The sequence below is a fragment of the Pithys albifrons genome, chromosome 7, assembly GCF_047495875.1.
Source record: "Pithys albifrons albifrons isolate INPA30051 chromosome 7, PitAlb_v1, whole genome shotgun sequence".
NCBI classification, from domain to species: domain Eukaryota; kingdom Metazoa; phylum Chordata; class Aves; order Passeriformes; family Thamnophilidae; genus Pithys; species Pithys albifrons.
Genome location: NC_092464.1, coordinates 51,007,134 through 51,032,478, shown reverse-complemented (window position 1 = coordinate 51,032,478; position 25,345 = coordinate 51,007,134). Strand labels below are relative to the sequence as shown.

At 43.4% G+C, this 25,345-nt stretch overlaps 1 protein-coding gene across 3 annotated transcripts in view; it reads left to right on the top strand.

Annotated features, from left to right (window-relative positions):
- Positions 1 to 285: 285 nt before the first annotated feature.
- The window catches only part of AMPH (amphiphysin), a 107,308-nt gene continuing 82,248 nt past the window's right edge, over positions 286 to 25,345 (top strand). For 2 of the 3 annotated variants that reach the window (XM_071561563.1, XM_071561560.1), the window contains exon 1: positions 287 to 437. In XM_071561563.1, the coding sequence (XP_071417664.1) occupies positions 369 to 437 (69 nt within the window). In that variant the 5' untranslated portion in view covers positions 287 to 368. Of the gene's footprint in view, positions 438 to 25,345 lie in introns of all 3 variants that reach the window. The other variant, XM_071561562.1, reaches the window with a different exon arrangement.

Below are 25,345 nucleotides of genomic sequence, written 5' to 3'. Positions count from 1 at the left end.
TTGAGTGTGCAAGGGGGCTTGTGCCGGCAGCTGCCACAGCGCTGGCGGCTTCCAGCAATAATCATCGCCGTTCTCTCTCTTGATGCGCTTTATTATCGAGAGGAGCTGCCTCATCTCCAGGAGACGCCGCTGCCAACCCTGCTGGTCCCCGCGGCCGCCTCCCCGGGGCCGGGGGCGGGCAGAGGGGCCGAGGCTCACCTGAGACGGCGGCGGCGGCCCCGCCTCTCCCCGCTGTGTCTTTAAAGCCCTCCTCCTCCTCCTCGCCCTCCCTTCGTCCCTCCATCCCTGCCTCGCCCCTGCCGCTCGCAGCTGCCGGGCTTTGCCTCGCCCGCCTCCCCTCCCCATCCTCCCCATCCCCGTCGCCAGCCATGGCTGACATGAAGACCGGCATCTTCGCCAAGAACGTCCAGAAACGGCTCAACCGCGCTCAGGAGAAGGTGCGCTGCGGGCCGGGGGAGCTGCTGGGGAGGGCCGGGGGCAGAAGGGAACCACGGCACTGCCCGGGCTCCGCGAAGGGATGCGGCCCCGTTCGTGCCCGGGCTCCGCGAAGGGATGCGGCCCCGTTCGTGCCCGGGCTCCGCGAAGGGATGCGGCCCCGTTCGTGCCCGGGCTCCGCGAAGGGATGCGGCCCCGTTCGTGCCCGGGCTCCGCGAAGGGATGCGGCCCCGTTCGTGCCCGGGCTCCGCGAAGGGATGCGGCCCCGTTCGTGCCCGGGCTCCGCGAAGGGATGCGGCCCCGTTCGTGCCCGGGCTCCGCGAAGGGATGCGGCCCCGTTCGTGCCCGGGCTCCGCGAAGGGATGCGGCCCCGTTCGTGCCCGGGCTCCGCGAAGGGATGCGGCCCCGTTCGTGCCCGGGCTCCGCGAAGGGATGCGGCCCCGTTCGTGCCCGGGCTCCGCGAAGGGTTGCTGCCCGCGGAGTGCCGAGCCAGCGGGGCCGGGAGCGGGGCCGCCCGCGCTATTATGTAAGCGGCCCATTTCCCCGCACCGGCGGTGCCCCCGCCCGCACAGGGCTCGCTCCCCGCCGGCCACTTGCCACAGGCCCGGAGCAGCCGCCGCTCCTTCGCCTTTCAGCAGGTGCGGGTGGCCGCGCTCCGCTCCGCACCGGGGTGGCCGCGCTGCCACGGGGGTGGCCGCGCATCGCTCCGCGCCGCTCCGCACCGGGGGAGCGCGGCTTCGCCTCGCCTCGCCTCGCCGCCAGCCTTCCTAAGAGGATTGCCTTTCCTTTAATATCCACGCTGGTTCATCCCCGGCTGCGGCGATCCCGCGGGGTGACAGCGGCGGGTTTGGGAGCTGTCCCGGGTGCCGAGGGCCAGCCCGAGTGCTCTGCGGCTGGTGGCGTGTCTGCTGAGGAGGCCAGTGCCGGCTCTGGCGTTACTGTAGCCTGGGATTGAACAACGGGCGAAGTCGTGGAAAATTTGCGGGAGCTCCTGGCCAAAGATGAGGGCCTTGCTGGCCACTGTTTGTTTTGTTCATCTTCATTAGTGAAAGCCGATGTGTATAGATGTTGCACACAAATAGCTCCGTGTAGCTGTTGGGTGTCTCAGAACAGGACTGTAGATAGAGAGATTAAAGCCCGTAGAAAAGCATTTGTGTGTGGCTATTTATAGCAGCTGTGTCCGCTGTTGGTGCAGTTTGCAATAAAGCTGTTCCCAGCACGAATTTTGGAGACACGGTTGTCAGCAAGCATTGCAAGTCATCTCTTTTTAGGGCTAATAAAACCCCTCTAGCATATATCCTGTGTTGTAATATACCCTAGGTAATAGGGCTCTGCAGAATTAAGAGAGATTATTTTATGAGTGTATTTCTTATAATTCACTGCCTATAAATCCCCACTTTTTTGCCACACATTGAATTCTGTGGTGCTGTAATGGCATAAAATTTGGAACAATTAACATGTAGAAAAGTCTTGTACATAATCATGTTAGTATTCAAGAATCTAATATTTGAGGCTGTTCCAGGCTAGTGATTATTTTTCCCTTTAAAATACTTCTGTCCAGCTCACCAGGTCATAGAGTACTAGAATTTTCAATACCAAGGTCATGATGCGTTTCTATTCTTGCAGGTTTGGACTACAACTGTTTTTGAGTAAAACACATAGTACAGTCTTTAATAGTTTGATATCTGATGACTTTATGGTGGGAGTTGATCTGGGTTGGTAGTTGAAACCTAAAAATCCTATTAATTTTCTTGTGTCTTTGTCAGTGTTGTTGTGATTAACCATCTGGAAGAGCACTGGTGCAGATCTTAATAATCACATGTGCTGGTTCCAGTCATGTCTGTGCACACATGGGAGGTCCTGCTCACAGAAATGGGTGAGCATAACAAAGAGAACAACTTAGTCTGAGTACCTGAGGTACCTGCTCCTGCACCAGCCCCAGGGAAGCTGCCTCGAGCCCAACAGGTGCCTTGGATGCCACCTGGGAATGCTGATGGGCTCTGATGGGTGGGCTGCTCTGCCCTCACACTGGTGATAGCCATCGTGATAAGGGGAAAATTTGGCCTGCTTCAATCTGCATGTGTTGCAGTCAGTAATTTGGCAATTTCAGCCTCATTATGGCATCCGTGGTGGTAATTTCTTATGTCAGTGGTCTGAAAGTTCCTTATTTATGGGGCTATTTGAAAGCTACTGTGACACAGAGTAGGTCACAGTACCAGTGGGCTGATCCAGAGTGAGTCACAGTGCCATGTAGCTCCTTGCCCCTGCCTCCTGGCATGCAGGTGTAGGTATTGCAAGAGCTGTGCACATCTACTGTCTCAGGCCTACATTTCTGGTTAGCTTTGGGTTCTTTTATGGCTATACAACATAAAAGCCTTTATTTCTGCTAAAACTTTACTTAAAAAATAGAGGTCTCCCAATGGGAATGATACAGAATGACTGGATTTTGTTTATTTGTTTTGGGTACTTGGTGACAAGTAAATTGTATTTAGGAGTTGAAAATCTGATGAATAGAATGGCCTTGTTACAGGTGTGTAATATCCCACTGACTTACAGAGATGTTTAAATACATTCTGAGTTGTTTTATCTTGTTCTTATTAGATTTTAGCACCTTCAGTTTAGTTAATGTATCTTTATAGTTCAGTGTTTTTATGAAGCATTTATATGTAATTTTCTGTTTGTTGTTGATGCAATGTATGTTTTAAAAACACAGAGGGCCTCTAAAACATAAAACTTTATTTATGTAAACTATTTTTCTAATGATGCAATCATTACCTCCAGTTCCTAGCAGTCCAGGAGAAATTCTTGTTACACGGTGTAAGTAGTGTATGTGCCCATGTCTGACTTGTCACTAATTATATGACAGAAGCTAAATAACTGGAAAATATCTCATATTGAGCAAGTGTGACTTTTATTAGAAGTATTAAATCTGAGTTGTGAAAAATGGAGTGGCCAATTATTATTTCCATACACCATCCTGATGATGGTGCTTTTTGTGGTAGTACTTGCCTTGGCACCCTGATTTTGAATCTAGTGTCCAGTGACCTGCCTGTGGGACAGGAGGCAGGTCTTGCTCACATGCTTAGGGCAGGTGATTGCCAGCACTGGGATCAGGAAGACATTTTCCCCCAGGCAGATTGGCACTGGTCCCCAGGGCTCTTTCACCTTCCTCTACAGCATCAAGAATGACCACTGCTCAGGGCTTCTTCATTCCCCTTGGGCTGGGTTGCTGCTTGCTGCTCATGCACCACTAAAGATGGCCTGTTGTGCCCTGCAGCTGAGGGGAGGAAGGCTTTTTTTTTCCCACCACAGAGGGCTGCAAGTGTCTGCAGGGTTTTTAACCTTCCTCAGCAGCACCGAGCATAGCCCCCTGTCAGGGCTCCTCTGGCCCGTCAGCTCAGTTCTTGCCTACCCCTCCAAGGCACCACTCATGCCCCGGCTCTCTCGGGCTTCCTTGGAGTGAGAGAGAGCTCTGCTCTTCCCTTGGCTCCATTTCCCCAGGGCTCCTTGCTTGTGCAAAACAGCCTGTGCTTGGAAGGGCTCCAGGCTTGCTGCCCTATGCAGAGCTGCTGCTTTTCAGCTCTCCCTGCCTGCACCAAAAGCACAGGGCAGGCACAAGAGTGCTCTTCATGCACCCCTGGCCAAGATGCACAGCAGCAAAGCAAGTCTTGGAAGGCAGAACTGTGCCTGTCATTGAAATGTGTCATGCCTTGGAAAATGCTTCACAGTACCACACACCTTTTCTTCTGAACTGTGTTCCTGCTGCTGCTGCTCTCTGTGGCTCTTGCATTGCTAGACTGCAAAGGGTGTATTTTCAGGCTAAACTAAGAAATGTGTTAGCCTGCTCCTGGCTACACATGCATGTTGTGTTAGTGCTTGTGAGCATCAACTCTAGAATGGATGAAGAAAAACAAAAATTAAAGTAATATCCTGTTTCCAGCTGTAACCTGTGTGTTAGGTGTCCTTGACAGTGTCAGACAAATAAGTCTCATCACTATTTGACTCATGGCAAGCACAGGAAAAAGAACAGTTATGCCAGTCACACCCAGAGCTCTGACCCAGGTCTGAGGGGTCCATCCAGAGAGCGAGCAGCTCTCTGCAGTGCAGGTCCCAGGCTCATTCAGGAGACAGAGGCAGAGAGGGGCACACCTACAGCATGGCTCAGGTGGAGTCTGAAGGTCCCAGGCTGAGCTGGGACACATTCCCTGGGCCCTTGGCAGGAGAGGGTGGGCCCAGAGGTCCCAGGTAAGGCTGGTCCCAGACAATGAGGACCCTGACAGAGGCAGATGTGACTGCTCATGTGCCCTGCTTTAGATATTGGTGATTGGCCATTTTGGAGGCAGAGTATGGGCCAATGGACCTTCTCTCTGATGGTGTACTGTTGTTAAAAACTCTTTTGTTTTAGTGTGTTTTTCTGAGGAAAACAGCTCGGGCATTTCAAAAAATGAGCCAAAAGAGAGGAAAAGCAATCCTTGGCTACTGAACAAGTATTGCTCAACTCTAAGACAATTTGCGTTTAGATGAGGAGCTTGATCTTTGAGCCTCGCTAATGTCAGGAATGGTGGGTTTTGCCATCCTGTGGATACCCATCTCAGCTAGATGAACTCAGACTTTCAAAACCCACACACTGCACTTGCTTTTTGCAAATTTGTGTAGATGGTCCTGTTATCTTGAGATGATCCACAGCTCTCACCCCCCTCAGAAGTTCCATGCCTCCTTCCCAGGAGGAGCCAAGGCTGGAAGAAGGTTATGGGTGTTCACTGCCTTCTGCTAGTGCAGGGCTGGGAAGAAATGTCATCAGAGATTTCCTCAGCATGTACTGGTTGGGAAAGGAGCAGGTAGGAAGAAAAATAAATTTGAGTAAAATAGAATAGTTTAGCTGTAAGAGATCTATAGTGATCATCTAGTCCCACTGACCGAAAGTTAAAGCCTGGCTTTAAGGGCACTGTCCAAATGTCTCTTCAACACTGACAGTTGACAGACATGGGTCAATGACCACCTCTCCAGCAGGTCTGTTTCAGTGTTTGACCACCCTCTCACAATAAACCCAGCTGGTGCTGTCACAATGCTTCTGAAACTCGGTTTCAGTAAGACTTGTTCCTGGACATTTCTTGTGTAACTCCTGAAAATCCAACTAACATGTTTTTTGCTGTTTAACTTCTAAGTAAGTAGTATATTTTGTTTCATCTGTAAGTTAAACCAATAAATACCCCAATTCATGAGAATTTTGGAGGTGTTACTAGGATTTAGAATGTTGTAAAGGAGGAGTTTCCCTAAAGGAGAAAGATAAACTTCCATCTGGAAGGGAATTTTGTGATTCTCTACAAGTCGTATGTTCTGTAACTAGTTATGTCTGCTCTGAGGCAGGAGATGAGTATCTGCAAGAATAACTTGTGAAAGGCATGTTCCCTCTATTATATCTGTGCTGAGCTGCTTGCAATGTGATGACATGGTTCTAGTAGCCTCAGGTTCATAGCAGCAAACTGCTGTCCAATGATTTAAAACTAACCCCACAGATACTATAAAATCTATTACACTGAAGTCATTACAGTGCTATGACAAACCTCAACATTTGGGGCCCTGCCGGCACGAGCACATACAATGATGAGGCAACTGCATCTTTGAAAAGCTAATTTTTAGTCTCTGGGTTTACAAACAAAACCAATTACAAGGCAATTTCTCATGTGAATGGTATGGCCTAAACTTGCAGATCAGAATTTTCTAGCTTCCAGTGCCAGTGTAATGAAAACTTGAATTTTATTATTTAAAAATTCTTGGGTTTGGTCATAGAAGCTGTAGAAAAGAAAGTTCAGGTGGTCATCTGTCCCATTCTACCTAATGAAAGTGCAATCAGTTGTACTTAAAATTATTTGTTTGAAGTGATTTTCTTGCCGGCCTTTTTTAAGTTTATAATGGTGGAGATTTTGCAGCTTCCCATAACTGATCTATGCCTTTGCTTAGGCATCTCCAGTCAGAAAGTTCTCATTGAATATAAATGTCCTTTTTTGCAGTTCAAGTCCCTTATTCCCTGTTGTAGATTTCCTTGTTGCAGAGGAGTGTGTCCTATCTTCTTACCTCAACATTTAGAAGTGGTTTTCCTCTTTTGTTAGCGTTCCTTATGATCTAACTGGAATTATCACATGACCCTCCCAATCAGGCCCATCTCTTAATAATAAGTAGCTCTTATTAAAATACTGATTGCTTTCAAGTGTTTTAGTTTCTAATGTACAGGTTAAAAGGTACAGGTAGATTCTGGCTGTGTGAGTGCAAAGCGTGAAAAATTGGGGAGAGAAAATCCCAGAGCTCCTTCCTATGAGGTTCTCACATGGCATTTTCCCTGCTTGGTAAAGAAGGGTAATCTGTTTGTCCTGTTCCAGTTTCCCCCCTGTGTGCAATGTTAACCATGACCCTGTAAGTCATTATGCAATACTCTCTTCCTCATTGTCGTTTGGCTTCCACAAGTCAAGAAAGTGCTGGTTCTTAAGTTTTGTGGGGCTCCATAGCCCTGTGTTCACTTGCCAAATGTGGCCGCCTCCTCTGTGCCTGCTTGAGAATTTTGTCTTTTCTCATTAATTCTTTTCCATTTCCTTTTTCGTTCTTGAACGTGTGTCTCTTCCTCTGCTCCTCTCTTTACACTTCCCTTAGACACTCTCTTTAAAATAAAATAATTTTTTTAAAACCCTACTGCTAACCTTTTGGATTTGGGTCTGAACTGCTTTCTTCACTGTATCTTACCTCTCTGGAAGAGTTTTTGCATTGTCATATTTTCTGAGCCCTCATGTTTCTGCCCCAAGGACTGCTCGTTATCAGTGCAGCTGTTGTCAGTGGTCCACAGCCACTCCACAGGCAGTGCCACCTTCCTGTTGTGGTACAATTGACAGTGTGACTTTATGGGCATGTAGTGGAGAGATGCTGGGGTGGTGATAACCTGTGTATCTGGAAAATACAGGAATTCATGGCCTAGGTTGGTCACCAATTCCTGCCTCCTTCATTAGGATGTGCTGCTGGAGCCTGGTGCAACCAGCTGTTGTAGACAGCAGGGGTGAGAGAGCAGGGAAAGAGGGCAGGAAAGGAGAGTACACAGTGACTTTCACCTCAGTGACCCAAACTTTATGCACTGACTAGGAAGAAGAGTGAAGAAAAATGCCCGACATCTGTCATGGCAGGATATTTCAGTGGGGATAAACGACAGAGAAAAGCAGGATAAGTATGAGGTGGGGGTGAGGATGGAGGGGGCAGCAGGATGTCTGTGCCCACCCCTCCTGCAGCACAGCTGTCCAGGCTTGGGGAGCCTCTCTTAGTGACTTGCCAGGTAACAAAAGCAAGTGTGGGATGGCAGACAGAATACTGAGACTGGGGAAAAAAACAAAAACAAAGGGTGAAAGATGCCCTTTAACACTTTTTTTGCCTACATGAAGACGACCATAGCTCCTGAATTTGCCTTAAGGTGTCAGGGGGATTTTTTTCATTTGCCTAAAATATACACAGGGGGATGCAACCCCCCCAAAACCTACTGGGTGCTATGCCAGCCCTCTCACCTCTAGGATTGCAGAGTGCAGGGAGAAGGAGTAGCAGATGGCTCTGCTGCTTCAACATGGAGGACATTTTCCCGAGGGAACTGTCATTGCTGTCGTTCACTGGGCTCTGCTGCAAACTCAGCTGCTTGGAGCCTCCAATCCAAAGTGTTTCAAGTGCTGAGTCACTCTTCCCTAAATGTTCTGCAGCATCAGCATAAGTGCTGTGCATCACTGCATTGTTGCTGTTCTTGAATACAAAATCATTTACTCCAGATTTAATGAATAGCTAGTTAGTCAATAGTTGCCAGAATCATCAACCAACAACCAGTTTGGAAAAGTAATTTTGTCATGTTGAGTCTCTGCTAATTGGAGTTTATTAATCTTGAGCAGAGGTTGTGATAAAACTTAAGCCTGTGTTAAAGACACATGTAACTAATTTCTGCCTATTTGTGCCATGAGAAAGCTGGTGAGGGAAATAGTCTGTTCCTCTTGCTGGCTGCTCTACCTCTCTTGCTGTTGTTTCAATAATTACTCTTCATTATCCTGTAGGGCATTAGCACCAGTGAGACTGAAGAATTGGGGGGGACTGATGTGGACAAGCACATAGTTGGTAGAATTCTGTTTAGACATTTTCTCTGAAGGTTGGTGGGGCAATGGGGGAGGAGTTCAGCAGCCTTTCAGTGGGTGAAGGCACAAAAAAAGCCACAATTCGCTCTGATCTCAGACTCCCAGTGCCCAGCACCTACTTACTTCTTAGTTATTTCTGTTGTTGTGCCTTCTAGTCTTGCCAACTGTTTTCTGACAAAAAGCTCTTGCTTACTCCCAAATGACACCTGCTTTGTTCTCTCCATCTCTGTAGCAGATCAATTTGATGCTTCTTAAAGTCTCAGCTTTCTCACTTTCACCCCACTTTTGTACCCACAATATTGCTCTATCTGTGCCCTGTAGTGATACAGAGTCCATGAACTCTACGATAGGAAAGAGGAGAGGAAGGCCTTCCAAAGACTTGGGCTATCATTACAACAACCATTTGATAAACAACTTCTACTCTAGATGAGCAAACAACCTCCTTTTTTTCTTCCGTAAACTTTTCAAAAAATGCCATCTTTATAGTGTGTACACACGTGCCTGCACATGCTGGAAAGAAACTGCCAATCCTACTTTTCCCAGGCTGTAAACTGAAAAACACTTTAGGAGTAGGCTGATGTCTTATGTTTAAAGAAGAAAAGTTTGAGAAAATAGAAGTTGCTGAAGAACACAGGTAGTCTGTCTTTGCTTTCTACGTTGTGATCCTTGCTAAGCATTTCCTTGTGTGTGCAGAAATGTAGGGGCTTGGCAGTGAGGTAGGGAATGGTCTGCAGTGCCATGGGAACACTTATTTCTACTGATGATTCATGCTTTGTCTCAGCAAAGCCCACTTAAATGACCCACATGCACAAGGGTTAAAGCACCTGAAGCATAAAGCAGGAGATGGAACACTGCATATGGACAAGGAGCTTGATTAAATAAAGGTGATGAGTTTTCTGTAGAGAGTAATCAGCCTTTGAGATCTGAAAAATGACACTGATTTTTCTCATAAAATGTATGTATTACATTCAGATTCAGGAAGTTTTTTGAGGATTTATTTGCATGCAGGGCACGTAGAGGAATAAATTAAAATGTGATACTCTTACTAAACCTGTACACATCTGTGTGTGGATGCTGTTGCTTTTACTTAAACTGGCTTCCTGTTCATCCTGCCATTGTTACCCAAATACTTGCTAGTTTATATGAGTGTTTTCTTTCTATGGCCACTCTATGCCGTTTGGATGAACTTTTTAAATACATAAGAGACACTGCTGAAATAGATCTCCCATGAGCATGAAATAATTTTTTCAAAATAAAGTTGCCTGTAATTGTAAGTATAGGACAAATTTTAGTCCTGTAAAAGTTATAAGGAATGATTAATACGTGTAATCAGAGAGGAAAGAGTTTAATTGATTGCCTGATATTTTTCAAATCTGTACTAACCACATTCTTATCATAGGGGAGACAGAAGCTGTCAATCAAAGGCAGAACAAAGCAAAAGAGAAATTCATGGGGGTACTGAGGCCTGAAGAGAGGCAGGAGTGTGGCTCAGTCTAGAGGCAGGTTGGTCTCAGTGCAGGTGTCCTCCTGGACCTTGCTCAGGGCGGAAATGACAAGGGAGAGGAGTGCAGGGTGGTTACTGAGGACAGGCAGGGCTGTTGCTGCCACCCCAGCATGGTCCCAGCAGCACCACGTTCAGAAGAGGGTGCAGGAGTGGGTTCACTCTGTGTGGAGCAGCAGGTGGAAAACAACCACAGCAGGTGAGAAGAGGGCTGGGTGAGGGCCAAAACCAAGCTGTGCTTTTGGAGGGGAGATGTGAATTTGAAATACCGAATTGGATTTAAAGAAATATGGAAGTATAACAGTGCAGAGAAATTTCTTTGAGTTTAAAAAATAGTACAAACTTCCCTCTCTATTCTCCAGTAGTTTCTGGATGAATTAGTAAAGAAATCAATATATTCTTTATGATGTGACGGTCTTGCAAACTGCCAAAATGTAATTTTATTCAGAGCACAACTCTAAACATTGTTCTGTTTAATTCTTAGCCAAAATGTGCAGGCAGAGTTAGTATCAGGACAGTTGTATCTTCATGTATATTCAACTCCCCTCTTCCTTCCTTGTCCCTCTTTTCTCCTGTCATCCTTTCCTTGCTGCTTACTCCTTTCCTTCCTCTCTTGTATGTCTAACCAAACAAGTTGCTGCAGACATAACCACCAAAGCCATTTAGAAAATTATTTGACTCCTGTGTACCAGCTGCACACATCAGAGGGGACTGAGTGTATAAAGGTCAGTACTGAGCCTCCAAACGTTGTAGGCTATGAAAGAATACTGAGGGGTCATTTTGTTTTGTCTCCTGTTGAGCATGGGAGGGGGGACAGATGGTACTGCTGGAACAGGGCTCTGTTCCCTCGGGGTCTACAGCGCTGCCCAAGGTCCTCCCTGTGCAGGGGAAAGCTAGGAATGGAGTGACAATACCCCATGGAGCAGTGCTGAGAACCCGGGGAAAACCTGAAGGACGGGGAAGATGAGACAGAGATCAAAGTTGCCTCGTAATTCAGACAGCAGTGCAGGCAGTGCCAATGTGTGAGCTGCAGGAGCCTGCAGTGGCCACAGTCACCAACTGTGCTTGTCATCAGGAGCTCCAGCTGAGCCCACAGGGACTTCACCCAGCTGGCAGCCCTAGGGTTTATCCAGAAGTGCTGTCTTTCCAGATTCAGGGAAGTCAAGGCGCTGTGTGTACCCCAGGGCTTTTAAACTTGCTTCTGCTCTCTATTCTTGTGCTAAACCACCCCCCCCTCCTATGGAATTTTTGCTTCCAGGGCCTGTTTCAGAGAAGGCAAACCTCACTGATGTTTTGCAGAGCTGAAGAGGGTTTTATTCTTAACATCATGTTTTCCTGTAGCATCCATCCAAGAATATATTTGTTGCAAGCATAGTGCCAGTATCTTTTGTGCAAAGTTTCATATTGGGGTAAAAATAAGTAGTAATTCAGAAGCTGGCTGAGAATCTAGATTGATTTGACAGCCAAACTGAGAAGAAAATCAGGAAGAAATTTAGGCAACCCTTAGATGACAAACACAAACATTCCCTTCGAAGGGCATCTTAACTCCTAAACAAGTCACTCCTTCAAGAGTCATGACTAGCAATGTAGGAGGACAGGGAGGAAGAAGCTCTGTCAAATATGGTTCAAATGTGGCCTGAAAAATATTTTGGATCAAGAACACATGTTTACAGACTGCAGGATGAATACAAGCTTGAGTACAGTGTGTTTCAGCTCAGATTGTGCTGTTCAGTTTGGGTCTCTAGTGAGGGCTGTTTTCCACAGGCACTGTTTATCTGGAAAAGAAATAAAAAGACTGGACCCTGTTAAAAAGGGTATTTTAAAGGAGGCTCTGTGCAATGGTGTGGTTGCTAAGACACTTCTATGAAGGCTTTGTTTTTGTGAGCAGTATTTTTTTTCCCTCTAGTATCCAATTGTCAGCTTGTCTCAAAGCACTTCCACCAATGTCTGTTTGCTGATGCCCATCAATAGCCCATCCTACCATGAAGCCTGCTCATTAATAGTGGGGTTGGATTGCCCAGTAGCATCTGTTATCCAAAGTGTTGGAGGGATTGAAGTAGTCTATAAACCCAACTGAGACTTTTTTCTGACTCAAAGAAGGATATTTTTTCATGCTTTTGTACAGAAGGATTCCTTACTTGCATGAAAGCAGTCACCAGTCTAGTAAATTTTATTATCTATTAATGCATCTTAGAATATTTTACACATTTAATGGATCTAAAGAAACAGGCAGTGTGAAGTCAGTCTCAAATGCAAAGCATTTGCTATTTATCATCTCTCATTCTGAAGCTCAGGATATTTCAGTTCTTCAGAGAAGGTGCTATCATTGCATGTTGAGGAAAAAACCCACCCACTTCTGGTGGATTGTGATGAATGTCTGTCTTTTTTTGTGAAGTCTTATTAAAAAAGAAGTGGAATTAGAAGAAAGGTGGGGGAAAGCTTTCTGAAAGTGTCACAAATTCGTTTCCACTCTAAGATACATATACCAAAAGGCTGTGTTTGTATCTAAACCAGCTTTAGTCATACCAGTAGTGAGGAGGATGTTTCTGATCACACCAAAATTATTTACTGTACTACTAAAAAGTGTTAAAAATAAAGTTTCATCAAAGGTTTTCAGCTCTAAGACGTCCAAAAGAGCTCATTTCCACTGGCTTCCTCATTTCATTTCAAGTTGTGGGTAACTCAGTTCCTTATTCATGAGCATTCCTTTTGCACCGCTAGCACCTCTTTGTGTTTTGGAGGGTTTCCTCCTCATACCCCTCAGTTACCTAGAAATGATGACTCTGATGAGATGCAAGAGTTTTTAGGTTACATGCATTGAAGTGAGAGTGATCATTGGAGTCACTGGGAAACTTAACTGGACACTGCTCTGTGTGTACTTTACCACATTTGCTCTGAGGTCTGTCTGTCCTGAAAGGGATACACATACATCTTCTCTGTAGGTCGTCCTCCACACCAAAATGTAACTCCTATCTAAGGTTTTAGGAAAGCATTACACATCCTCTACAATGACCTTTCTGTATCACTTAGGTACTAAGATAAAAAAATTGTATTTCACATTTGCAGTCCTAAGAGAATTTTCTCATAACTTTATTCCTGTATGAAGAGTAAACATGCTCATGTTTAATATGAAATGAACCCAAACAGATGGTTGGATAACTCTGTGATGCTATGAGAATTGAAGAACTCAGCCTTAAAGCATTTATAGTTTAGTAAACAATGAAGAATCTGGGTATAATAGCCACAAGTTAGTGCTGACATAGGACTAAGTTAACTGGCTAAAAAAGGCCAGTGCCCCCATGTGTGAATTTAAGTTTTCATGGGCCTACCTATTTAAAATTAAAAGGAAAATTTGTGGCTTCTTACTATCTTTCTCCATTCTAAAAAATAAGAGAGGCCTGGTTGTTCAAATCTGGACAAAAATCAACACTTATGGCTCACATAAAATGTTTTATAGCTGTACTAGGAAAAATTATGAAATTGTTAAGATTTACAATTAATCTCATATTGTTCAGAAGAGTATATATGTAGAATAGCAAATCCAGTTACTCTTTGTGTTATGCAAACCTAAGCTAGAGTAAAGAGCGTAATAATTTGCAAACAGTGGTTTTTTTCTAAAGCTGGATGTGTGGGTGTGTATTGTTGCCTGGTCCATAACATATGCAGTAGATAATTTTGACAGAGACACAAGGAAATTCCTGCTCCCATCTGGGGTGTGACTGATCCTTTGGTCTCTGATGAGTACAGGAGTCATAGAGTTTTCTTTCCTCTCCCCTCAAAAGAAAAGGCAGTGGCTGATTTGTGTTGGATAAATCAAGGAACGATCCTACTTTGACACGAATGTTTCTGTGGTTCATACTCAGACCAAGAGGTATTTTATTCTGTCAGTAATCTTATGGAAATATATGGAACTATGCAGATTGCTCCCATGTACACATAGCAGGAAGAAATGTGCAAAAATAGTGTCAACCAGCATTCCATTGAAGCTCCATTTATTCCCTTTGCCTTTTTTACTGTTGCAAGTTGTGTTAATATGAAACTGGGTTTTTAATATGTTTTAAATTTTTCACATTTTTTTTTGAGAATTCAAATCAGTCACACCTTAAAGAAATGCCAGTTATGTTCATCATAGTATTTAGGATTTATGCCTATTGCAAATTGTGATGAATTCAATATCAAATCACTATAATAGCTACCTTTTAAAGATCTCATTCTACTCATGCTGACTTTATTTGCAGCAGGATGAGGCTCTGCAGGTTGAATATAATCCAGTTCACTGTATTAACAGGATTTAATTCTACATGTACTCTCTGTACTGGCTCTGCGCTGGGCTGGATTTAATTTGGAGCTTTCTGCAAATTACACCTATGCTTATAGGTGGGTAGTGTGCATGTTTGTATTCTGAGGCAAGAGGAAATTTTACTTTGGGGATGCCACAAGCCACATTGAGCTGTTACAGGCTGGGGTTTCTCCTTGTTTTGGGAGAGTTTTCCTGGCTATGCCAGCAGCAAATCTATTCTAGGATCATAAACTTCTTGGTTGACCTTCCCTGGCCTGCATGAATCAATACTCCTGAATTGCTGACACTGAATTCCGTGGCTAATTATAACTGTTTCAGCAAATTTGAGTAAACTGCACAGCTACTGCATCCAACTCGGGGGGCGGTGTCTGACACTGACTTGTGCCAGTATTTTGCAAGGGTTCACTTGCTCAAGCTTTTTCCTTGCTCCCCTTGCAATGAACACTTTTGTGCAAATACAGGTCAGTCTGGCACCATCTGTTTGAATCTTGCTAATTTTTCCTTGCCCATTTGTACCAATCAATTGATGGTGCTTGGAATGTCCATGCGGTTTGATTGTTCTCTTTTCTTTTTCTGCATATCAACACCTTATTTTATCAGTTCCACTTCACCTGAGGCCTGGCTAAAGGTGTGCAAAATGTAGGCTAGACCCAAATAGTCATCAGCCTAAAAGACAGTAGTTCTTCCCCTCCTTTCAATCTCCCCACCCCACAAATAAATTGAAATTCTTTAGGTTTATTTGTTCCATTAAAAGCAATAGAAAGCCCACATAACCTCCCAGGATTGTCACAAGAATCAAAAAAGGACAGTGTAGCAGGCTCATTTCTTCATATTTTGGAAAAAAAAGGTAAAGTTGGAATTTTTTATCTCACAAAATAAAAAGACCTAACATTGTTTATTAAAAATGAGAGCAAATGGTTTTCCCACCTTCTTTGGTGAGTGTTCTCAATGCATTCCTTAGTCACATATACAGCCTGTACAGTCCCTATTCCCATTCCTAATTTTTCCTCTCTCATTCAGACCAACAACTGATCCTTCCTTTAGGAATAGAGTAGAATGTAGAATAATGTGTGTTGGAAGAGACCTGTGTCTGCTGACTCACCCACCTCCAACCCAGAGCAGGGGCAGTCCCAGAGCTAGGTCAGGTTGCTAAAGGCAGCCAGACTGGTTGTATCTTGAGTATGGGCTTGCCCAGCCTTTCTGAGGAGCCTCTTGTAGCATTTCACCATCTCATGGGGGTTTGTTTTTCCCCTCATGTCCCTTGTTGCAGCTTATGACTTTGCTTTATCCCATTTTCGTGCGAGTCTCTGAGTAGGGCTTGGCTTGACCTTCTTTGTAATGAACAATTAGCCATATGGGAATACAAACTAGGTTTTCTTTCCTTATCTTTGTCTTGTCTTGGCTGTAAAAGCCCAGTTCCTTTCTTATGCCCAGTACTCCAGCCCACAGATCATTTCACTGGTCTTCTGGTGGCATCCTTCTAGTTTTCCCATGTCCTCCTTTTGCTGGAAGTGACAGCACTCCCAGGGCGGGCTTTTGAACCCAGACAATGAGGGAGGATCATTGCCCTTGAGCCATGCCCAGACTGTGACATTCATCCCTGCAAGGGAAGGACATGATTTCCAGGGTGTGATCCCCAACAGTGGAGAACAGCAGCATTTCCCTTGGTTGGAAGAACTGAGAGCAAGGAGAGACAAACATGGAGAAGGGCAAAAGCTACTGGGTACCTCAACACCTCTTTGTCATTCATGGTTTTAGGGCTGTCCTCCTAAGATGGGTCTCTGAAATGGCTAAAGGAAATTCAAGTGCTGTGCTGCCTCTTTGTCAAGCTTTTGGCTCAGACATGCCAGTTCTCTGGATAATTTTGGGACAACAGAAATGTTTTGGTTGTATTTTTGTTTGTCATTGTTTCATTTTTGGGGTTTTGTTTGGTTGTTTTGTTTTGGGTTTTTTTAGCATGTTGATTTGTCTCTACAACAGCTTTTGCTTAATCAGAGCCTGAGTAGGTCCTTCCTTATCAGTGGCCTCATGACCAATTCTGGTGAGAAGCAAAGCAATAGCAAAGCCTCTGTGGGAAAGGTCAGGATTCAGACCCACACTCCATTGTGTGGCCACATTGCTGAAGTGGAGGGACCATATGGGGAAGGTCAGTGAGTTCCAGAGCTCTGCTTTGCACACTGGTAGGAAAACTTGGGAATTACTTCAACCTATTTGCAGCTCCTGTCAACTTTCTGGTGTTTGTGCTCTCATAAGGTTTCTGGAGAGTCCAGTAACAAGAAGTTGGCATGTAACAGACCTGGTACAAATGTTATTCTTTCACATAGTAGGGAGGAAAGGCTCTCCCCAGATGCCCTTCTTTTTCCACACAGACTTACTTTATACTGAGAGCTGTAGATTTTTAACATTTTATTTGCAATTTCCTGGAGGCGTTACTGTGTGGGAGTAATTTCAGGCTAGACTTTTTTACCATGTGTACTGTATGGATGATTGATAAGTGTAAGCAGTATTGGTTTATTCACCTCAGGAGCACAAACCTTCCTGCCTGGGAACTCTGTTAAGAGTGTTTCTTTACATCTTGCACTTACCTGCTGTGATGCCAAGTTTGTGCTATAAAACATTTCCTGTGTGTCAAAACCATTAGTTTGAAGGTAACGTGGTGCCCCTGAAGTGGAAATACCAGGAAATATTCTCAGCTGCTGTGAGCACATGTCAGCCTTCTGGTCTTCCTGGCTTTACGTGGATTATCTTATTCCTGGTGAGCCCTTGTCTGGCTGCTGGTGATTCTACCTACATCAGAATCAAAAAATGTAATGCTCTTGCTGCTGCAGCTTCTGTGCCCTGGCAGAGTCTCCTGTACATGTGGAGCCTACTTGAAAATGTATTTAAGCATCCCACATGCAAATACAGCAATTGCATCTGACCTGCCTACCTGCTTTCTAAGCATTCTGCTGCCTTGAGAGGTGGACAAAGATATTCCATCATTTGAGGCAAGGGCTGGGGTGAAAAAATGATGGATGTGCAAAAAGTAAGCATCTAAACTAAAATTTTAATTGCTGTTTCAGTGTAATTCATGCTGTCAGGGTCCTGGGGGAGTGTTACAGTCCCTGCCCAGCCTAGTCCTATGCGTGCCCAGCTTGGCCTCTTCATGGCATGCCCTGCCTGCCCTGACACCACCAAACTCCCTCACAGGTGGGAGCACTGCATGGGCAGAAACAAAGGAAAATCTGGGTAAAGGCTTTGAACACACTTTTAGCCATCTTTTATATGCATCTACTGCTACTTAATTATTTTCATCTTACACATGTGGGATCTGGGCCATTACCTCGTTGGCTTCTTTGTTGACACGGGATTTATTTACAATATTTATTGCAGTGGTATTTGATACATGGCTGATACACTTTGCAGTGTGGCAGTGGGTTGCATGTTATTTCAGCCATCTGAGGAGGGGCTGTTACCTGAAACACTCATACAGAGGAGTGTAGCTGCTGTTGATATACCTGCAGCCTCTTACAGAGAGGTCTGTTCTGGAAGGTGCCAATCCCAGGAAGGACTCTGAGATTAGCTCAGTTGGTTAAAACTTGGTTGTTATAATGCCAAGGTCATGGGTTCAATCCCCTATGTGGGCCATTGACTTGAGAGCTGGACTCGATGATCCTTGTGGGTCCCTTCCAACTGAGAATAGTCTGTGATTCTGTGTGTGACTCCAGGCCATGATCAAGGGTGATCCTGAGGCATCAAAAATTCTTATTCCTCTGGTTTCTTGTATGGGTCCTGAGTGTAGCCTTAGTAAGATGTGCTTTGCTTCAACTTAAGAATAATAAGCCATTCACTTGAGCTGCACTCGATGATCCTTGTGGGTCCCTTCCAACTCAGGATATTCTGTGATTTCCACCAATCAGGACTCCAGTGAGTCCTCATGTGGAGAGAACCTTGACTGCAAAGGAATTACTGTATAGACTGAAATAAGATTCACAACTAGGATGTTGCTAACAATGCTTTTCTATGCTGACTATCAGTTCTTTGCTGTCTGTTTCTAAGAGGCACAGTTGCACATGCTCTTTGTTGCTTTAGGAGCATTGTAAAGTTTGTGTCTTCTGTCATAATGAATTTGGGAATATTCTCATTTTATAAGTAGTATCTCTCTGGTTATTGTGCTTTCTCAGGAATTTTCTGGTTTTCTTCAGGAAACAGTTTTTAAACCAGAATAGAAATGAAAAATATATCCTCCCTAGAGCTTGGCACCTTCACTGCATGCTTTTTACAGGCTAGTTGGTATGTCTGGAGAGAGCTCAGTGTGCATTCAACTCATGGGAACTGTTTTCTAGATTGTTGTTTATTTAAGACATATATGTAAAGTTTAATCACCACATGTTAAAATATTGGTCCCTAAGTTGTGGCATGACTTAAGGATATCTACATAAGGACTGTGAATTCACTGAGGTGCTTTTAAATGGAAAGGAATTAAATCTCATCAATTTCGAGATTAAAATAAAATTGGAGTTCATCCCATAGCATGAACAGTTGTGTGCATTTGATGGATTTAAAATGCAGAATAGAGTAACTCCCATATTAATGGAAGGGGAATTGCTGTATCTTCTGGAGCTTTGGATTCTTCATTCCCTAAACTACTGGTGTGGTTTGCTAATGAAAGTCTCCTCTAGAATAGGACAAGTTGCAAATGCCAGTTTATAAATATTTATCTTGCTCTGTATTGAATCTGAATGCTGGCATGAACTCATTTATGAACAAAATTAAGTTTTGTTGATTTCAGGCAAAAAATGAGCCATTGGAATCATTAATGCCTGCAGGGAAACATTTTAAAATATTTTTCAGTTCTTTGACTTCTGCTAAACTCTTTCCTTCCTTGGAAGCAATGCTCTTTCTCACTAGACCAGATTTTTGAGCATCCCCAGGGAGGCTGTAGCTTCCTCTGCTCCAGTACAGGGAGAGGGATAGAATAATATAAAATACACTGTCATTTAGAGACAGACGATAATAACACTTATTTCTCCCTAAATTTTGCTCTTTTAGGCAATGTTAATGTCTCTCACTACTTGTTGCCATGCAAAGCTAGAGAGCATGTCACAAAACCTGATCTGTTGTGACATGGCATAGTAATGGTGTCAAGATTTGACTTCTGGGACCGCTTTAGGGGCACTGGGAGGATCCAGATAGAAATTTCCAAGCTTAAGATGTCATTTAGTAGAAGCATTACCTTCAGTTACAGCCAGCCTGAGTAGTTTGCAGGTGGCACACACTTGGTTTGCTGTCACAGAACAGAGTGTAGCACTGCTCATGGCTGCTTGGCTGCAATGTCTGGACTGTGGGTGAGATTCCAGCTTGCAGAACTATTGCAAGGAGAAAAGGACTTCTTCCAGCCTGGTATTGGCTTACCCTGCTGTGACAGTCCTTAGAGGCTGCAGAAGAGACCAGGCTTGGTGATGTATTATCTGTGAGCTATTCCTAGGACAGGACTGCCTCAAACCACAATACAACCCTTAATTATTTATTTTGAATATAATTTGTTTCTTGACTTGAACTCTATTCTCTTCTGCCAAGGCTGGAATGAATTTATGTGTTGATAGCTCACAGTTTTGCTTTCAAGCTTTGCTTGTGATGTCTGAATCCGGGGAACATATTTTAACTTCAGTGAATGTGTAACTCTCAGAGAGCAGTGTGTGGGCACCAGGACAAGAATACACTTAAATGCATAAACTACAGACACAGCCAGCTGAGTGAGATATTTACTGAACCAATACTCCCTTTGTTGTGAAGCCCATGGAACAAGCTGAGGAAGTGTGTGATGGATTACTGAATACATGCCCATCATGAGTCTCACTTTGCTGATGTACCTCTGCTGCTTCACTGAAGCCCCGTGGAGTGATGTGGCTGTGGGGGTCAACCTGAGCAGCTGATGCAGAATGGCTGTGATCTTAACTAGCAAACATGCTCCAGACATTAAACTAACATGGTATCTGAGATTAGCTCAGTTGGTTAAAACTTGATTGTAATAATGCCAGGGTCATGGGTTCAACTCCCTATGTGGGCCATTGACTTAGGAGTTGGACTCGATGATCCTGTGGGCCCCTTCCAACTCAGAACAGTCTGTAATTCTGTGTGTGATTCTGTGATCTGTATGTTTTCCCAGTACCAGCTTGCCTAAGGACTAGATGTGCTTGCTTGCTGACCCCAGTATGGTCTTGCTAACTCAGGCCCCTGCAAGTGAGGAGTATTTCCCAGCTCCCCATTACTCATAAGATATTCCTCTAATTGTTCTTCCAAATGGAAAAAGAAGTTTATTAAAAATACCATGATAGAAATCAGGTGGAAACTGAACTTAACTGCAGCAATTGTGCCTTGAGCAATGGTTTGTGGAGAAACACTGTGAGTCACAGACAGAATCACAGACTATTCTGAGTTGGAAGGGACCCACAAGGATCATCGAGTCCAACACTTAAGTCATTGGCCCACACAGAGGATTGAACCCATGACCTTGGCATTATTGCAACCAAGTTTTAACCAACTGAGCTAATCTCAGTTTCTAAGACTTACTGTACATCTATACTGTATATATTTACTGAGGTGAAATATAATCAGAAGTGTACATTTTTACACTGTAGATTACAGTACTTGCCACTTTCTCTCCCCTTCTTTTAAACATCAAAGTGAAGTGAGTCAAACTGAGAGTTCATCTGAATGAAATCTTGAATCCTGTAATTTGGAACAGCTGCCTGGATGGATATTTTGAAATGATGGTTCATTTGCCAGGAGTTTGAAGAATTTTATATGCCTCTCTTCAAATGTCCAGGTCTTTATTGATTTAATTCCCTTGAGTTTTCTTTCTATTTTTCATAAAAAATATTCAGTCTTATTTTTTTAAATATTTCTAACTTACATGAAGGAAGAAGACTTGCCAAGAAACCATATATGCATTCCTCAGAAAGGACTGATCACTTATACCCTAGATGTAATTACATGAAAAGCATTTATAAAAATACAGTATGTGAAAGGCTAATGCGTAGACAAACTAGTCACATTACCAACAAACAGCAGTATTTTTAAATTTGAATAGGTTTAAATACTCCCCTGTGTTTACTTCAGGCTGAGGTCATATTTGAAGAAATAAATGCTTTTAAAGCAGCAATATAGGCTATTCAACAGTGATAATAAAATGCTGAGATAAACAAGAAAAACTGAGATAAGTTAATTGGAACAGGAGATAAAAAGTAATGCCTAAAGTTTTCACCAAAGTTTGTAGTGCAATTTCCAGGTCAGGTAGTTATTATTATTTGGTGCCATTAGTATTGATTGTTATTGGAGGGTATTGATGCTGAGGCTGTTCTTTTTTTAGTGTTGCCTTCACTGTCCTGCCCAAAAGTCTCTTGAGGGAGGTGCAGGGCAAGAAAAGCACTATAGCAAGATTTCCTTCTGAGAGTTAATCAGATCAAACACTAGCAGGCTTTTCCTGAAAAAATACATTCCTCCTGTGACTTATTCCCAAGAGGCCTTAGGAATATGAAACTGTTTAGCTCTTGCATCAATATGGGAGGGATTGACTGGCTGGGGTTGCTGTGACTGCTCAAGGAGATCTCCACATAGCTGGGGATGGTAATACAAAGGCATCAGCAGGTGTCTGGTTACAGCTGATATAAACCATAGAATTGTAGAATTGATTGGGTTGGAAAAGACCTCCGAGATCATCAAGTCCAACCCTTGGTCCAGCTCCAGTCCCTTTACCAGATCATGGCACTCAGTGCTATGGCCAATCTCAGTTTAAAAACCTCCAGGGATGGGGAATCCACCACCTCTCTGGGCATTGTTACATGTGGAAACAATGTTTACCTCTGAATTTAATCTGATTATTTTATTCTTTTGTGTTTTGGAACAGATTTTAGTTTCTTAAAGTTAGTTGTTACTACCTTTTTAAATAGCTCTTCAGTTATTTTTCTTTCAGATTTGCTAACCTTTGAATTGAACTTCTCTCTTTTGGTGTATTCCGTGGTCACTCCCTGCCTTGTGTATATACAGACTATACACAGTTTAAAAATTAAGTAGTTTAACTGGTCATGCACCTTTGGTTTTGATTATTTGTTTATCAGGTTGTTTGAATAAATTGTCGGTAGGAAGCAAAAGTATAATGGATTTTAATTGGAAAGAGAAATTCATTGATCTGCATATGTAATTAAGAGCTAAAAATATTGTCTCTGGTCATGAGGGAAGCTTCTATTTAATTGAGACAGTGGTTCTAAGACATAGTGCCAAGGTAGATTGCACAGTAGAGGATTTTGGTAGGAGGTCAAGAGCATTTACTGTGAAAGAAGAGGTGATCACAAGTTGGTGAAGGGAAAACAAGCTGAGGAGACAATGTCTTTGGAGGGAAAGAAATGAGAGCTGAACAAAGGACAGAGCATGAAACCAGAAATCTTGGAAATGCTGGTACAGAACATAAGGGTAAACCAAAGAATAAAAGTGAAAACCCAAAGGGAATGCTTTGAAGGAAAGTGACAGTGGCCAGAAAGGGGCCGAGAGCAGAGCTGTGCATCACTTCATGGCACTGATAGACATTTGTACCTGTGTTTTATTTGGGAGAGTAACAGTTGTTTTCTCTGAGAAATGCTGAGTGGTTGTGTTGTTTTCTCACGTGGTTTAATTTAGGGGCTTGATGCACTCTTGCATAGGAGTGTTTGTAAGAGGACCAAAACTCCTGGTGTCTCCTTGTGCACTACCTGTTTGTTGTCGATGAGGCTTTAAACAAATAAAGGAACAATGTGTGTGCTGTACTGTTAAGGGCTCCTTGAAATACGGTTTTCTGAGTTAGCAAAGGTTAATTTGCTAAAACCCCAGTCCTCATAATTTCCTTTAAAGCCTGTTACAACATAGAGAATGACAATACTAATTTCACAAGGGGTTTTTTGTATCTGTTGAATGTTGCCTTTGTGGTTGCCAGTCCTTTCTGGAAGTACTTCTGTTGCTGCCATTGAACAAGTTTGTAACCAAGTGTGCCTCTGATAAAACAAACTCAGTGCAGTGACACCAAACCATGCCTCCAAGTGCTGTGTAGCCATGTTAACATGTCCACCCATGCTGAAGAGGGGGCTCAGTAGTCAGGATGGAGCTCCTACTCCAGCAAAGCCTCACAAATCCACCCAGGTCTGGTGTCTCTGCACAGTCCTGCACTTACACTGTTCCATCAGCCATTGGGGATTTATTCAGCTGTTCTATCTGCCTCCTTCCCTTGCTGCAACAGCTTCCAATCCTGTAAAGTTAAACAATCATTTCAGACATTTGACAGAAGGATAATTAGGATATCAGATTATAAGAAATGAAAAAAATGTATCTTTGGGATTGTAATTTTCTGCAGCAGTCTGGTGTTTCCAATAGCAGGAATAGTTTTGGGGATTATTTAAAATATAGGCCATTAAGTATATATAGTAATATAGCTATATATAGTTAATGGCTGAGTATAGGCTGAATACTACATATTGCCAACAGTACAGCCAGTACCTTTTCTCAGGAAGAAAATACTCTATGTTCTTGCCAAAAGTCAGTGTAAATACTGCACTCTGTGTGTGGAGGCTCTCAGTGTATGTCTTTGTGCTCCCTATGCTGTATTAAATACAACTAGGATGCAGGTAACCTTCAGTGAGGGCTTCCAGCTAAGCTCAGCTGCCCTTTAGTTTTCTTTGTGGCAACATCCTCCCTCCCTCAGCTTCCTCAAATGAGTGTGGATTTCCAGTGCCATGCTCAGCCTTCCCCTGAGCTGGCACTGAGGGGCACTCCCCTTGCCCAGGGCCGTGATGGGGCAGCACAACAACTCAGTGAGGAGGTGCTGAGCCACAGCAGCAGCCCCTGGGTGAGCAGGGAACTGATCAAATGTCTATTTACAAAAAGCCCTTTTATTTTTCAAGGAGGAAACCCAACTGAACAGATGCTTCAGTCCAACAAAATTTCTTTTCCAAGAGTATATTTGACTTACAGTAGCAACAGCATCTTCCTATCAGAGATCATGCTATCAACTAGGAAATATTTATCTAATATCTAAGGAAAAGATAAGGAAAATTAAGGCACAGTGTTCTGGTACTGGCTCAAACACTACAGAATTATCAGAGGACCCTTCTAATCTGATGACTGGCATCACGGTCCTGTAAATTACCCAATAAATGGTGACAACGCATAATAGAAGTTTCATTGTATGCCCAGATGCAGTTTCAGTTTTCCAGTAACGTTCTCCTGTATCTATTTTTCTTCCTTCTACATGTGAAGAACTCATAAATTTGAGCTAATCTGGGTAAGAAATAAATTCTAGAAGTGGCAAAGTCTTTCACCATACTTCTCAAGGGTGAAGTGTTTCAATTTACAATTTAAAAAAACCAACCAATCAACCAAACAAAAACAAACAAAAACCCCCACCAAACAACAAAACAAAACCATGAAAATTATCCTGGTCTGTTATCTTGCCATACAGAACCCAAAATATAAGAATTAAATTATGTTCTTGCTGTCATACTCAATAATGATCAAACAGACTTTTCAATCAGAATTTATCTCTCTGGAATTTTATTCCAAACTAAAATCCAGGTCCCTGTTGGCACAGCAATTCTAACAAAATGAGGTGTAATAATGGTATTTTAAAGGCCAACATTAGACACACTACTTGAAAGTCGGTGGAAATTGTTCTGCTAAGTAAGGAAGTATTTTTAGACAATGTGTTTTAACCACACAGAAGCTGCACTTACAGAATAAAAGGTCAATTTGAGCAGAAGTGGACTTCAAAAGTGCAAACTTTAGAGACAGGCAAGAGAAAAATAATTTCCAGCATTGAATGGGGGAATTCAGGTCCTTCTTAGTTATGGACTCTTGCTCAATTTCTTGCATAGGTTATTAAACACTATGAAATTGGTTGACTGAGTAGATTAGTTGTTCTCAAAAGAATTTTGTTTCTGAACTACTCAGCTCTCACCTTAA